Source organism: Lolium rigidum, chromosome 7 (assembly GCF_022539505.1).
Source record: "Lolium rigidum isolate FL_2022 chromosome 7, APGP_CSIRO_Lrig_0.1, whole genome shotgun sequence".
NCBI lineage: Eukaryota > Viridiplantae > Streptophyta > Magnoliopsida > Poales > Poaceae > Lolium > Lolium rigidum.
The window spans coordinates 52,624,220-52,640,927 of NC_061514.1; the positions used below are offsets into that span (position 1 = coordinate 52,624,220).

Consider the following 16,708-nt stretch of genomic DNA (forward strand, 5'->3'; position numbering starts at 1 on the left):
CCACCCCTCCCAAACCCTAGCTTTGCTCCTCCACTTCATATTGCCCGGTTTGCTTAGCGAAGCTCCGCCGGACTTCTACACCGCCACCGACACCACGCCGTCGTGCGCGTCGGATTCAAGAGGAGCTACTACTTCCGCTGCCCGCTGGAACGGGGAGGTGGACGTCGTCTTCATCAACAACCGAACGTGTGACCGAGTACGGAGGTGCTGCCCGTTCGTGGCGCCGGGAACCGATCGTGATCAAGATCTTCTACGCGCTTTTGCAAGCGGCAAGTGAACGTCTACCGCAGCAACAAGAGCCTCATCTTGTAGGCTTTGGAATCTCTTCAAGGGTGAGACTCGATACCCCCCCGTTGCTACCGTCTTCTAGATTGCATCTTGGCTTGGATTGCGTGTTCGCGGTAGGAAAATTTTTGTTTTCTATGCAACGTTATCCTACAGAAGGCGTGGACTATGGGATAGTCTATGGAACTGATGATGTCGAGGCGAAGGAGTAGAGACATGCCTAGGCATAGTAGAGCCAGGCAGCGTAGTGACTTACCTAAATAAGTTGTTGAGGTCTCATCTTGTCTACTTAGTGGTTCAAGTTGTAATGCTACCTTAAGTAAGTTATGTTCTTAGGGTGTTCTCATCAGACCTGTGAGAATACCAAGTGGTTGAGAACTTTGTTATGTAATAATAATGTGAAGTGCTTAATACCTACAATGTTTCTGTTGTACCACTCTGAGGGATGTAATATTTGTGAAGAAGCCTCTTCATGAGTATCATATCAACGACTTGTATACTACAAAATGCAGTGGTATGATGGGTCACCGCACACCGCCGGGACGAGAGGAACACCGACATAGGAGAAGGGCGCCAACCACCACCGGTACCACACCACGGCCATCGATGCCTAGCCCACCGCCAATGTCACCACCTCGGTGCCATGCATCCACCACCGCGCTTGCCTGCTGCCAAGGCTAGAAACGCAGGCTCGCCCAAGCCCATATGGACCCGAGTCATCCCGAAGCTCATTGTCGCGCCAGAACGGGCACCTTCGCTGCGAGGCGGCCGAGCCAGCACCGTCACCGTCGAAACGCGCTTACCGTCGGGAGCCTGCGGCACCTCGCCACCAGACCACAGGCCGTCGCCGGAAGACTGAATGTCGTCGCACGGGCACAGAGAAGTCCCACCGCCGCCGCGCCCAGGCTTTGGCAGGTGTCTCTAGCGGCGGCTGGAAGGGGAAACATGGGAGGAGGAGCCCTGCGGCCGGTGGCACGGTCGCCCCCCGAGCCACCTAGGGTTGGCGATGCGGGGTCAGGGCGAAGGATTTCCAAAATGAAACCTTTGAACAACCGAGCCACTTGATTCCAGACCCACACACACACATTAACGCACTCACCCATTTAGCCCATATTGCTGCATGCACGACCCATGCATTACATTTACACCTACCTCTTGTTGTTTCCTTAGAAAAGTACTTCCGTTTTAAATTAATTAACTTCTTTTATCTACAATTGCATATATAGTACACGTAACTGTAAATAAAATTGAGTCAATTAAATTGTCAAAAAAAAAATTGAGTCAGTTAATTTAAAATGAAGGGAGTATTTGGTATTATAGGGAAAAAAACATTTGCGTTTTGATCTTGCACTCAAATGACATATTAGATGTTAAGAGTTTTGTGTGATTTATATTTTAGAATGGAGGTAGTATTAGACTATTAGCCAACGGAATAGAAATAGAAATAAAAAACAAAGTTTGCTGGTTAGCAGCCGATGCCAAGGAAGTCGTGTCTTATACAGTTAGCACAGTATACAGCAAGTCAGCAACGTGTAGACGGCTGCTAGCCGGCGAGTCAGCGACCAGCCGTCCACGCAACTCATTACATTAGCCGCCATCCATCAACGTTGGAGGAACGTAAATTTGCGGCGGGAAACCAATCCGCTTGTTCCGTACTTCCGTTTGATTTGAGTCTCTTCATCCTAGGGTTCAACCCTAATAACGTCCTAGGAAATTTCTTTGGAGGGCCTTCTTTGATTTGTGCAGGATTTCAAAACCCGCTGAATAGTAGATGCACATTATTTCATTCTCATACTCATTTGAATCATGCGTGATTTGATTTCTATCAATTTTGTTTCATAGTACCACAAAGAGCAACCGATAGTTTTCGAGCATTTTCAGTGAATGGATAGCTTACTACAATTCCTAGAAAGAGTTCCAGTACGAGTCAACACTGCAAATCAAACAACCCATATAGTAAAAAAAAGAGAAATTTTAAAGTGCATCGTACTATATATTTTGGTGTGCAGTATATTAAGTTGATCCAATGTCTTTATCTTGATCCTGGGCACCAGTGCTCTTGCCAGATTAAAAAATTCGAAAATTATATTTTTATGTTTTAAAAAATTATGTAACAAATTTCTAAAAGTACCTAATGATGTACCCCACTAACCTACAAAATCTAAATTTCAAATGTTTTGTTTTTTAACCTATACAAAAATGATAAAATCTGTTTTCTTTTTGTAGATTTAAATCACTATATATACTCAGATCTATGCATTTGTTATGTTTGTGCAGCCTAAAATACACATTATTTTCAGTTGAAAATTTACACGATTGTGGGATACAACATCGGCTACATCATGATTTATTTTCAGATTTTTATAAAGCTTAGAAATATGATTTTTAATTTATTTTTTGAAGTGAGATCACTGGTGCTCATGTGCACCCAATCTCTGTCCGCTTGGCAGTCGGCACCATCTTTTATGTACTGTTTTGATTGGTACCAAGTCAACCACGGCGAAGAAAGCGGGGTATCCCTGTTTCTTGAAGAGCATAGATGTGACAGATTCAATGAATAAAACGCAAAGGCTTTTGTGTTTTCTCGAAAAAAATAGATGAGACAGATGCAGCTCTGAAAGATCGTCGACGTTTTCTTCCTCTCGCTTTCTGTAATCTGTAGGGATGCGGTGTATATAAAACCAGAAATGGCAGAGGCATAACACGTACGTAGAGAAATCCAAGCTCCAAGAATGGCGACCACCTTTCACTGTTCTCTTCGGCTAAGCCTGTGCAGCGGCAGAAGGCGGCCCTCTTCCATCTCCATCAGCGCTACTCGTCTCTCCCATAAGATCATATCGACTGCAAAGGTAATTCTTTTTCTGCCTCTCAACTCCACTCCAAGACGCCGATAGGTGGGCGATACTAATCAAAACTGCATGCCTTGTGTACGTTTCAGCCATATTTCAAGGAGCTTCAGCAACAGTTTGCTTTAAGGACCGGGGCTGTTAACAGTATCTCCAAGAGGTTACTGGGTGCGTTTGTGGAGTCCACTTTCACACTCAGTCATCAGCCTTTACGTCCCACCGAGGTAAATAACACAAAATAAAAGTGATCACACCACCTAACACCAGTACTATGGTTTTTGACATGTAAGTTTACGGAGAATTGCAGCTGTTTAACCGGAAATCCACTTTGGGTCACGAGGACTAGATGCTCCTATCATGAAAACCATATTTTAAAGTGGCAAAAGAATTCTCGGGTGTACATCAACATACTCTATGTGCACATATAAAGTTTTATGGTAAAGAATATTTTTTACGTGTAAAAAACAATTTTCGGTGCTACAAAATGACTTTTCACAAGACATTTTTTTAACTTTTTTTCCTACGACAGTGCAAATGATTTTTCTTCAAAAAGATTTGGACATGTAAAAGACACGTACATGTATAAATGTAATTTTGAACATTTTTTAATATGCTTTTCGTAATGGGAGAACCAAGAGACAGCACTTCAGTGTTTAACTACCTCGTGTTTGGACTTTCTCGATGCAGGGTAATTTTGCTCCAGTCAAAGAGATCGGCGAGATACAGGAGATATTAGATATTGCAGGAAACATCCCAGCTGATTTTCCAGAGGGTGTTTATATAAGAAATGGTAAACCCTCTATTCTCCCTTCATCTTCATTGAAATATCAAGGTCATGGAGCAGAATCTGACATATTGCACCGGTTGTCGAATGCAGGTTCGAACCCCCTCTTTGGAGCCCTCCATTCATCGAAGTCCATCTTTGGCAAGTCCCATGACATTTGGGTCGAAGGAGAAGGCATGCTCCACGGCTTGTACTTCACCAAGAGCAGCGACAACACATGGACAATCTCCTACACCAACCGCTACGTGCAGTCCGATACATATAGGCTTGAGAAAGAACTGAAGAAACCATGCTTTATCCCTTCCACTGACGGTGACCTTCCCGCAGTGCTTATCGCTGCTGCCCTCAATATTGTAATTACTCCATACATTCTTAGCTTGCTCACTTCTGTCAATAGATCTTTTTTCTGCTCTGATAGTTATGGGATGCTTAATATATACACAGCTAATGTACGGAAAGGCTTTCAAGAACATTAGCAACACCAGCGTGTTTGAGCATGCTGGGAGAGTCTTCTCAGCCGCAGAAAATGACAATCCCCACGAGATTGATTTGTATAGTCTTGGCACACTAGGTAGCTGGAATGTTGATGGAGAATGGAAGATGCCATTCACTGCCCACCCAAAGGTTTGTCTTCTAGCTTACTTCCTGAAAATGAACTGAATATAATACTGTTTGGTTCCTGCACAAGTGTCAAAATCTTGTTAAAATAACAAGTGCATGATGTAATACGCTAAGAGGTAGTACTAAGTAGTAGGCAGGGCCGGCCCATAAGGCGGGGCAACGGGGCGACCGCCCTGGGCCCTCGCGAGGCAGGGGCCCCGGCCCAGGTCATAGTTCAATACAAGGATACTTCTTTATTAGCGTATTAAGCCCACGAAAACAGAAGAATTTTTTTTAGATGGGAAACATGGCCCATCACTAACTAGCACAGAAGGGGTATGGCAAATCTAATCGATCAATCCTCTATACTCGCGCGATGTCGACTTGTCTTCTCCCCGGCTACCCTAAATTCTCCAATCCGCCGTCTCCGTGCCTTTCCAATTCTGATGAGGTTGCTGGCTCGCCGCAACCATTAATCGAGACCAACTGCAATTATCTCTCCGGTCATTCTAGACTTTGACATTACCGCATCAGGGATGAGAGATGGTAAGTATCCCTCCCTCCCCTTATATATCCTGCCTCCTGTTAAAAGCACGGTTCTTGGATTCATCCACATGTCCAATTTCTCTCTGCCTCGGTCCTTTCTTGAGTTCTTCCCTGATTGGACAAGAGGGGACGATTGAGTCTTGTTGACTGTAGATAAGGAAAGTACATCAACAAAATCTACGTCGAGCTATTTGCCATATCCAGGTGCTTTTGTTCCCTCTATTAATTGTTTTATGCAAATTGTTTTGGTGACATGTCTTCTAACAAAATATTTCTTGAGTTTTGTTGATGAATTGATGGTCTCTTTCTGGCACTTAGAAGATCGATCTTTTGTAGAACTATATGTTTTCTTACTATCATGATGTACTTCTCTGACTGTTACAAATAAAAAATTTGTGGTGTGTGTTTTGTAGTTCAAAGACCATCAATATATGCTATGTTAGATTGCTTTTGAAATACAATGCATTTTTTTGTCAACTATAGAGCCCTTTTCGTTGTCTCGCCCCAGGGCCCTGAATATGTATGGACCGGCCCTGGTAGTAGGATCAAATTTTGGTAATGGTGAGATAAAAAATTGTTAAGCAAAGCACAAAATGGTTTACATGGAAGAAAATACAGGTCAGTCATAAAGGAACAAACTGTTGTTCCAGCATAACACGTATGGTACAATTTGCAGCAAAGTTTCTACTCACTCCGTTCACCAACATAAACCCTTTTTTTTTTGTAGATTCACTCATTTTGATCTGTATCTAGTCTACTTATAGTGTGTAGATTCACTCATTTTGGTCCGTATCTAATCCACTTTGAAATGTTCAAACGGTCTTACATTAGTGAACAGAGGGAGCAAGACACTTTGGGATCGAATTTGAAACTTCAGAAGTTGCCTGAACAAAACTATCTTTCATGTATCTAAACTGTCTCAACAGAACATGGCAAAATGTACAACCATCTTACAGAAGAAGAAAAAAAGGAAATCCCCAACAGAAATAAAACATGAAAAGACCGCATGAACTAGCATAAGTCAAAACATAGTGTTTCACTATAAACAGAAGAAGGAATACAGAAGCTCACATAGATCACATTTAATGAGCCATAGCACCAACAATGCTATTACCAAGTGGAATGGAAATGAGAAGCAACTCAAGTGAACGTTGCTCACATTCTTGCAATAATATAGGAGGAAATGAAATATAGACAACTGATCCCCCACCTTGAATTTGTGGAGCTTTTGCCCATGTTACAAGATCTGTTGAACAAATGCCTGTTACGAACTTACGATATACATGTCCCTGACAAGTGTTGTGCAAATAACTGTTGCAACAACAAAAAAAGATTGAAAAAGTCATCCACAGTACTACATGTACGTCTTGTCATTTACAGACTAAGAAGCTAGATTTCAATGTACAAATAACATACAAGTGGATGCAGCAAAGACTGAGACAAGTCCAAGAATCATTCATGTTAAACTTCCAAATTTTCCATGAGGTCCTTGACTCCTCATTGAACCCAGAGTGCTTTTCCTGTAGGAATTTGGGAATAAATGTTTTCAGTATATGCTTGTCTTTTCCCGTGTTTTATTAAGCTATGCAAGCTGTCTATCTGAACAGGTCATCCCTGGAACAGGAGAGTTGGTCATCTTCGGGTTCAACTTGGACAGACCTTTCCTAACAGTTGGAATTGTCTCAGGTTTTACTATTTAAGAGATTTTTTTGATGGTCACTATTTAAGAGATTCATTTTCCTGTTATGTCTGATTAAAGAAACTCAACTCAAGACTTGATCCTATACTGTCATCTCCAGCCGATGGGAAGAAACTAAAGCGGAAGGTTGATATCGAGCTAGATAGATGCACATATTGTCATGAACTAGGAGTTACTGCGACGTAAGTTTTTCCATAACACAAGCTGCACTACTGTGACAACTAATATAATTTTTTTGCCAGACAGAAAATTTTATCATGTTTAATATTTTATCGATCTTTTTCATTCAATACTAAACAAAATGCAGAAAGTAATGTACTAAAGTAGTATATAGCGTGAACCTCAGTGGACACAATAGCACATGAAAACATTCCATTCAAGTTAGTTGCCAGGGCAAACTAACCTAATAGTAATATCAATTCTATTACTGCCTCCAGCCCAACTTAATTGGCAAGTACAAGTGTACTCCTGATTTGCTCCAATTAATTTGGGCCGAAGGGTGGGTCTTTGGGTGGACTCCCACACTCCTAGAGTTAAATAGTCACTCCTGTCATTCTTGTATATACAAACCTTGATTTTATTAATGAAAATATGTGCACGTTTATGTGTGTTCTCCGAAAAAAAATATTGAATATATTATAATGAATGGTCAATGTGTACACACTAACAAGTAGTATATAAATTCTTCATTTAAATTTGTACATAGAACACATTTATTTTTATTGAATGATTATCTAAAATTATATATTTAAATTAAGGCAAAAAAAATGTGCATGCATGCATCAAGACAGTTAAGTATTTAACAAAGCAAGATGCAGTTTCTAGAAGAACGGCATGCTAGCAATCCAGTGATGCAAAGAAACAAAATTGATGGAATCAAATATCAAGTGTAGGTACAACATTATCTTAGATACTCCACTTACACTCAGCAAAGGAAGGATGCTGAGAGGTGCTCCGTAAGTACTAACAACAATCTTTGTCTCCATTTCAAAATTCTAATGAAGTGTCCAATTTAACCATTATATGCCCCTCATGCAGGCTGATTGAATTTGAAAAGGACAGCTATGCGAGAATAGGGGTCATGCCCCATTATGGCGATGCAAGCTCGATAATATGGTTTTACGTACAGCCATTCTGCACGATACATCTTGTCAACTGCTTTGAGGAAGATGATGAGGTATAAATCTAAACAATGCCAATACACTTTATGTTGGTGTATTGAAGTATACACTGGTCTGCTGTAGTATAGAATGGCAGCAGTCCACCAATTTCTCACCCAAAAGGAACAACCAGTTTTGATCAACAAGTACAAATTGCTAAAAATTGTTCAATGGTCAAGAAGTTAAGGCCTCTTTGATCCCAGAATTCCCAAAATGCGGGAACAGGATAATGTAGGGATTGGATGTCATGACACATTCTTTTCCTATGGGAACTGAAAATGTATGAATACGGAACAGAACTTGTTCCGTGCACCACAAGAAAAACAAAGGAATTTTCATGAGGGATAACATAATTATCATAGGCACAAAGGATAATTTTCTAGAGGTTGGACTCAATGGAATCTTCCTTTGGAAAATGGAATCAAGTGTACAGTGACCGTAGGAAAAAAACCCAAAGGATTCTAGTCCTATGAATCCAACAAGCTCTAAGGATTGGAATCCTACAAAATTCATTTAAATGAATGAGGTTTACATGTTCCTCAAATCCCTTAATGATGAATGGGCTGCCACTGTCAGCGTCACACCCCGAACCCACAAGGGGATGGCAACATCAGATTGGTAGAGCTTTGGGATCTTGGAGCCACACTGTGACTAGGGGAGCTCTTGGAACTAAAAAAGGTAGCCAGCAGGGCGTGTTGCCAGTACAGTATCAGATGAATCACCTTCTTTAAATAGGATGACCTAAACTGAATCCCCAAGTTGGATCCAGTACTATTCTGTATTCTCGTACAGCTCTTTTCTAAGACAAGTGTAAAACGAGAATACAACTTGGAAGGTGTATTATCATATAGAAGATGCCAAGAGGCATGTACAACCCCGTGAGGGCGACCACTTCGCTGTCAACATGAGGTGACAGCTCCTCACAACTCACTCAGGTCCTAATTTCCTACCTGCAACCAAAGGGGCAACGGCTCCGGAAAGCCAAAGAAACATCACTACGGAACAACCTAGCTAACCGCCATCTCTCGGCCTCCTCCTTGATCTTCGACCTCATTGTTCCGGCTGCCGGTGTAGCTTCGCTGAAGACCACATCATTCCACTGGCACCAGATGCACCCAGAAGACTAGGATGATGGCCATCCACAGGTCACGGCGTAGGTTAGTGGGATATGTCTTGGTCATCTACCACTACATGAACTTTGAGTCGGGCAGAGGCATCCACTAAAGCTTGTCCCATCGACGGAGGGCCCAAGACAACACCTCACACGCTGCCACACAACCTAGAAACAGGTGTTGGATAGTTTCCGGCCCCTGATCGCAAAGCGGGCAAGCCAGCGAAGGAGCCACGACGCTGAAGTCTGTCAGCTTTCCAACACCTATCTCGGCGCTAGCCAACGAAGAACTTGCAGCTGTAAGGCGCCCGCGACCTCCAAACTTGGTCGCTCCTGGTGCCATCGGCGTCCCCAGGAAGAATGCCCCGTAAGCTGATTTGGCCGAGTAGACCCTGTCTCTCGGCCATCTCCAAACCATCACATCTTCCTGCCTCGGGGTGAGCTGCACATTGGCGAGGGCATGCCACAATCCAAAGAATTCATCCAGGGCCACCTCTCCCATGTCCGGGCCACAATCCAGCAACCACGCCCTGGTGAGGCCTTCCTTGACTGTCCGAGACTTCTTCCGGTGTGCCGTCACCTTGGCCACCAGGTTAGGTGCAAGGTCGATCACCTAGACTCCATTGAGCCAGCGGTCCAACCAAAACCCTCCTGCCCAATAAAGAAAGAGGGAGGCTTGCCTCTAAACCCAATGCCCTCCTGCATGCCGGCCAGAAACCAAAATACCATTGCCCACCAATCAGACGCATCTATCCCCTTTGGAATTTGTCATGTGACAGGCTGCAGCACATCTATAAGCAACAGCCTACGTGTATCTAACTGTTCATCAGCTCCTCTTCCATAATCCATATTATAATTTTCTCTCATTTAATGATTTATTAGGTCATTGTACGGGGATTTCATGTGCCATCTTCTATCATTATGGGCCCAAGGCTCATCGATATGACGAAAGAAACAAGCAAGGAATATTCTCGCTTGTATGAGTGGAGATTGAACTTGAAAACAAGGAAAGTTACAGGCAAATACTTAACTGGCATGGAGGTTGCTCTAGAATTCCCTGTTATTAACAACAAGTATGTTGGATTGTGCCACAAGTATGCATATGCACAAGTGGCAGATTCTCCAGCAAGCTTTGCGGGTGGTCCTGGAATAGGTATTGCTAAACATACATTGTTACATTCTTTAGTACATGCAACTTCCATTAAAACAGCAGAAATCGTCTATAAAGTAACAGTTATTATCCATACCTTGGCCGCTTGTCCCAGCTGCTTGTACAGATACTTGACAGAGTCATAAAAGTTTAGAGAGTCATGTGAGCCCAATAGGTACGGAAAAATAAGGAGTTTTATTGCTTGACTACCCAAGATAAAGATATCACATTGATGAGCCACATATTTTGAAAGTAAATTTTCATGATGTTTCTACCAAACCCCTTCCATTACTAAACAAGGTCTCATTTACGAGAAACAGGTGAGCAACCTATTAAAATATATTAATGTAGAAAATAAATAATACTGCTTTTCCACAGTGCAACTAAATAGAACAGCCACAATAGTTGAAGAAGGTACTCTACCTTTGAGTCCAATAACCCCTGCAAGTTTTTGGCCACATAAAACTTTTCCGAAGTATCACCACAAATAGATGAGGTGCATCTCTAGTAAAAAAAAGTGTTCTTAGAAAGCATGCAAAAGTAGCATTTTAACTTCCCCACACAGTACCTTTATAAATCATCACACTGGGCATACAAAAATGATAATGAGTATTTGGAGCATTGCCGAGGCCACAGAATCGAATTCCTGATTTCACGTGCCACCTTATGTGCATTATAAAGGCCCAGATCAACTGGCTAGGTTCAATTCATGCCGTATCAACAAGCATGATATTTATTGACCACTTATTCTTGTGTTCACACCGAAATCAAGTCAACTTATATTGCAAATGTTTAACAATAGAACTGCTGATCGAAGTAATGTTTGGCGTATACGTACAACACATCTGCAACTGGTGTATATGATTCAACTTGATAATCCATGGAATTTGTTTTGTTCTTGAATAAAGACTTCATGGTCATATACATAGTTCTGCCAAATAACATATCATGTGAATGGCTATAGATTTAAATACAGCAGATGTCATCTCTCAGTATCCCATCACACACAAACTTAATACAATATAGTTTAATACTATTGTCAATCTTGCAGTACGACCAAAGTTCGGAGGTTTCGCAAAAATTCTCCTTGATGAAAAAGAGGATGTAACCACCAAGGTATTATCATCTTTAAACAAGTTTTTCACTTTGGTCCATCAGTTGAAATTACTATCATCAAATGAAATTAATTTCCTATCTGGAAATCTTATAGGACACAGGCAGAGAGGGTCTAATAAAGGTCGAGTATCATCACCTAGACAGAAACCAGTTCTGCACAGGAGCAACTTTTGTGCCAAAGGTCAGTGGTGCAAACGAAGATGATGGCTGGATCGTTTCGTTTGTGCATGATGAGGGGACACATAAATCAGAAGTATGTTTTCAACCGATCCATCCATCTTTTACTATATCTCCTATAATGGTTCTGTTACTAATTGACATTGTTGTTTTATAAAAACCAGCACATTCCAACGCTTTCTAATTATTGGCATCCGGTCATTTAGCTACCAGCATAGAGCCTCAGAGCTGTTTCCATGAATGTAGAATCTATTTACTCTACACAGTTGCTTAACATCTTATAACATACTCCCTCCTTCCGGAAATGCAAGTCCTATTTATTTTGTCCTAAGTCAAACTTTTTGAAGTTTGACCAAGTTTACAGAAATAACTATCGATATCCATATCAATTAAATACACTCAGAAAAGATATTTCATGATATTGATTTGTTATGGTTGATGTTGATAAGTTTGGCCTAAGACAAAACAAATACTGATAGGACTTAAGTTTTGGGAAAGAGCGAATACACGTTATCACCAAGAGCCCAAGACTGTCTGCATCTAAAAATGAGACCGAGGGAAGCATATTAATCAAAAAAAAAAAATCAAATGAATGAATGAAATACGGAAGGTGTTAGTTTGATACCTTCAGTATCATCGTAATAAACATTTACAAGATTCATCTTCTCATGTTGTAGGTGCATCTCATCGACACTCGAAGATTTGGATGTGGGCCTATTGCCAAGATAACATTGCCGCAAAGAGTACCCTATGGTTTTCATGGAGCATTTGTCTCAAAAAGCACATGACAAAGGAGAATTTTTCACTACAAGGCTATAAGACCTGCATTTACCACTAGATGTAGTAGTACATACTCATTTTATCATTCATAAGTCTTAAAGCTTGTTGAGACTGTGACCCTATAGCAAATATGTAACTTCGATCCTATGATTTTCATAGAGCACTTGTCTCACGAAGAACATAGCAAAGGATAGATTCTTCCTACAAGCCCTGCATTCGCCACAAAAAAGGAGCTACTTCCTATGCTTAAAGTTTACTGGAGATGCACATGGTTGTGTTATTAACAGCTTTGTCAATTAACATTTAATTATTCACTAAATCGAATATCCCCATAGAGAGGTTACAAGACAGCAATGTCTTTACTTCTTTACTACTATAAATTTTCTGTGAGATGCCAGAAGATCAACAATTATTCAAAGAGTGTGTCTCAAATGAACCACACAGATGGTCTTGAAAGATGCCAATCTGAAGGTGTAACACTCTGCTGTTTCATTCTCAATAGAAATGGAACAGGAGTGTGGCCATGTTGATCTGAAAGATCTGAAGGTGTAACTTTCCATTTGTAAAATATATGCAATGTACTCCTCTATATCCACATTAACATGACTACTAGCATACATTATGCAATACAATGCTAATGTGCAGTATAGTCCAAACATGTGAAGTTGTTGAAGATGAATGTGTAGCACAATCAATTTCCTACCAAAGGATTCAAATAGCCAAAATATCGTGACGACTCATCAGGACTTAAAATGTTAACACTCAAGTGTCTGAGTTCCCAGAAAACATTGAACTGAAAAGAACATTGGATAAACAATGGCATGGTAGATATTAAAATTTTCAATGAAAGAAGGGACATTGTTATTACATGCAGAGAAAGTTCGAATAATTCGGAATTTCAGATAATACACACGATCTCTCAAATATATCTGTCGTATCAATATTACAAGATAAAGTAGCATATGATATAAGTACCAGAGGCCAAATTATTCAATGTACATAACTTGTCATCACATGGTAGACGCAAATACATATAAATCAGAATTTGGTGATAATATTTCTATGCCAAAACTCATACAGGAGTATTTTTGAAACTGCCAATAATACCAATTGTACAAGTGTATCAATGAGGTATAGTTCACCACAAAATGCTATGATAGTTACCTATCTCTTCAAGCTAATAAAGTTGAAACTATTTGACCATGAAAGAACTCTTGCAGCTGCAACCCCCAACTGCACTTGGATTTGTTGAAACCTGCATATTATGAAGGCATATATAAATTTTAACAAACTACAAGATATTCAGAACTGAAAGCACCAGTGTCTGGCTTGAGAAAAAAACAATCAAGTTGGACAGAAATAGGCATGCAACAAAATCAAACCAATGCAATTCTCTTTACTTCAAGTTCAATTGAGGAAAGAATCAGAATCAAAAATACAATTAACAACTTCAAGTTCTCTTTACTTGAAACAAAAAATCAAACCAATGCAATTCCCTCAATCCATCTTAATGTGGCAGGTAAGTTCAACTAGGCATTATTTTTATTATTTATTTTATTTAAAAGATATATGCCTCATGAGCCTAGTAATAATGTCACTGAGCTTATAGTTGATAATAGTTAAATGAGACAGTAGGAGAATTTTAGCTCAAAGAATTTTATAAAGGAATTAATTAATGTTCAGCATAAAATATCATATGGCTACCCCATCTCTACTGCTCTGTTGTCATGGTTGATGATGAAGCTGGGCCAAAATATACACCAGACATATTGAAGTGCTTACAACTACTTTACGAACATAAAGCGATACTACAAAACATTACATGCATGCGGACGCATTGGGAAGTGCATGGATCAAGGAGATCTTTTGTTTGGTTCAGTTTCAAGTGTCATTGCAACTAGCAAGCTACCTAATAGACTAATAGAGTCACATATGAATCAAATTATGAGCCAAGGTGATTACAGTGAAGGAACTTGGGATCGGTTCAGGTGAGCATTGCGTACCAAGAGTCTAGTTTGTTCAGTTTCTATTTAAACTGTTTTCAGTTTGTACCAGTTGCATGCCAGAAATATGAGGCATGCGGTCTATTAATAAGGGAATGAGTCCTAGCCAAGTTAATTACGTGTACATGTTCTGTTCTTTTCTCCTTGTGTTTGAATTGGCTGTAAATATCTCAGGTCGTGTGCCATTGTAAGGGAGACAATGTGACTTGTGACTAAACCCACAAAACAACCATGTCAGGTTTTGATCTGAGCGTTGAGATTTGTTGAGCAACCTTGGTGAGAAGAAAGTCTGCACCCTTTGTTTCTTGCATAATTGTGCGAGGGTCAAAAAATCTCCCTGTGCTTTTCCGCTAACTATCTTCTATCTATTTTTCTCTAATTAAGTGCGTCCATCGAATACTCATATTTTATATTTCATTCTGCTCCTAATTGCTTGCTACGTGCGGTGAATGATCAAGGCCACCACTAATCATCTCAGTGCAAGCTGGTTGTATCAACATATGAGCTACCCCAGTTGCCTGGTAAAAACATTCCAATTCAAGAAACAAAGAGCTAACTTTGAAAACTAACCACAAAAGCTGAGCGTATAAGTTCCTCCTCATAATCCACAGTGGCACCTTTCACGAAGTCATATGAGATATCATCCACAACCAATTTAACACCATCTTTTTCAAAGATCCTGCAGGTATAGTGAGACCAAAAAGAATAAGAAAAATATAGAGTATGAAGTCGCCCCCTACACCAATCGCTGGTCAGATACCCCAGTTCATTCGCAATTGTGTAAATATCTGAAAAATTAAACCAGCCAGAATAATTGGCTTACCGGTCTTCTGAATTTTTCTTGTTATCCAGAGAAAAAGAATATTGAAATCCAGAACATCCGCCAGCTTCAACGCTTACTCGCAGCATCTTCCCTTCAGCAGATGGTTCTTTAGCATGCAACTCTTTCAGTCTCTGCAATGTAAGAAATTGGCCAAGTGCATAACAAAAATGAGAAAAGGGTCATTTCAAGGTATCTCGACAGTTGACACGAAGCCATAAACAATTATGAGATGATGCTAATGTATCAGTACATATGTATTACTTGAAAATGAACCAAGATAAAGTAACAGAAAATAATAATTATCTTTCAAAGAGAGCACCACCTCTATCCTGATATTTATCCTAGTCTCTTTTGCAATTTCGTAATTTAGAAAATCTGTAACTAAGATTTATGAGGTAGAACTGACAGCATATTATTTCTACTCCGGCCTGGTAAAAACTACATAGGGTAAATTCATTTGGAGATGATTGAAATACAGGAGAATAATCCCTAAAATTTTAAAAGAGAAGTGTTTGTTATCTGAAGCAAAATGCAGTATGAACCAGATGCGACAGGATTAAAATTTGAATGTGAAGCAATACAATAGTACTTGTATGAAAAATGAAATGTTCATCATAAGAAATACAGAATATCAGATGAGAGTTCGAGACAATCTAATATATTGGTTTGAACATTTGTTTGTACCATCGAGTTGTGTGGTCAATTATAAGTAAGTAAATGTAAGAATCACCCTGATGCCGCCTCTATAATCACTAGACAGGTCACCAGAAAGATCCCCCTCCCAGGGCAGGAGCAGAAGTATACTTATAAGGTATTACTAACATGGAAATCGGTAAGACAGACATACAGAACCGTGGCTAACAAACCTAAAATTAATCTCAGATAACTGGAAAACCTCCAGATTCCCGAAACTGCAGAAATCTCCTTTCGGGGTCATCCCACACAGAATAGTGGAGTAAGTACAGAGAATAACCGAAGGTTCGGAATACCTACTCGGACGCAGCCCTCCGTCATGCGCACGGCCTCCGGTTCCGCAGGCGACGGCGACGCCCGCTCGGCGGTGGAGGAGGAGAGGAGGCGTTGGTTCGCGCGGACGCGGCCGTAGACCAGGGCCGCGAGGCGGCGGAGCGGGGGGCGAGACGAAGCCATCGCCGGTGACTAATCGGCGGCGCTCTACGGCCGAGGCGGAAGGACGGGCCTGGGCGCGTTTGGGTCGGCCTTTTTTTTTTGTGACCTTCTCGATGAACGTCGAGCGTCAAAATGAATGAATCTCGCATACAGTCAATCGTCTAACGGCACGCGGTCATTTGCACAAGGTGGACAACTCGACGGCACTCTCCGTACGAATGCGCTCATTGAGTTCGTTTATGCGTCTGTACATTTATTTCTATTTTTTTTTTGATAAACTTGCGATATTTTTTTATAAAAACTTGCGACGTGTTCAAACCAATATATTAGGTTGTCTCGAACTCCCATCTAATATTCTCTAGAAAAGTCAAAGGTTTATCTAAATTCAGATATATCTATAAAAACTAAAGAATGTCTAAGTACATCTAAATTTTAATAAACTTGCGATATTATTTTATAGATAGAGTTGTTATTCACTCCGTATCGAAAATAACTGCGTG

General features: G+C 40.6%; 2 protein-coding genes across 2 annotated transcripts; one reads left to right on the plus strand and one right to left on the minus strand.

Moving 5' to 3' along the window:
- Window positions 1-3,010: 3,010 nt before the first annotated feature.
- Window positions 3,011-12,561, plus strand: LOC124679415 (carotenoid 9,10(9',10')-cleavage dioxygenase 1-like). Its single transcript, XM_047215172.1, has 13 exons — window positions 3,011-3,134; window positions 3,224-3,355; window positions 3,819-3,921; window positions 4,009-4,268; window positions 4,360-4,539; window positions 6,669-6,747; window positions 6,861-6,942; window positions 7,654-7,716; window positions 7,799-7,937; window positions 9,914-10,184; window positions 11,233-11,297; window positions 11,392-11,550; window positions 12,152-12,561. The coding sequence occupies exons 1-13, from the start codon at window positions 3,018-3,020 to the stop codon at window positions 12,260-12,262; spliced, it is 1,761 nt and encodes a 586-aa protein (XP_047071128.1). The 5' UTR covers window positions 3,011-3,017; the 3' UTR covers window positions 12,263-12,561.
- Window positions 12,562-13,150: 589 nt separating this feature from the next.
- LOC124675510 (iron-sulfur assembly protein IscA-like 2, mitochondrial) lies at window positions 13,151-16,244 on the minus strand. The gene is made up of 4 exons (XM_047211589.1): window positions 16,074-16,244; window positions 15,081-15,211; window positions 14,828-14,936; window positions 13,151-13,509 (listed from the first exon to the last, which is right to left on the minus strand). The coding sequence occupies exons 1-4, from the start codon at window positions 16,227-16,229 to the stop codon at window positions 13,447-13,449; spliced, it is 459 nt and encodes a 152-aa protein (XP_047067545.1). The 5' UTR covers window positions 16,230-16,244; the 3' UTR covers window positions 13,151-13,446.
- Window positions 16,245-16,708: the final 464 nt, after the last annotated feature.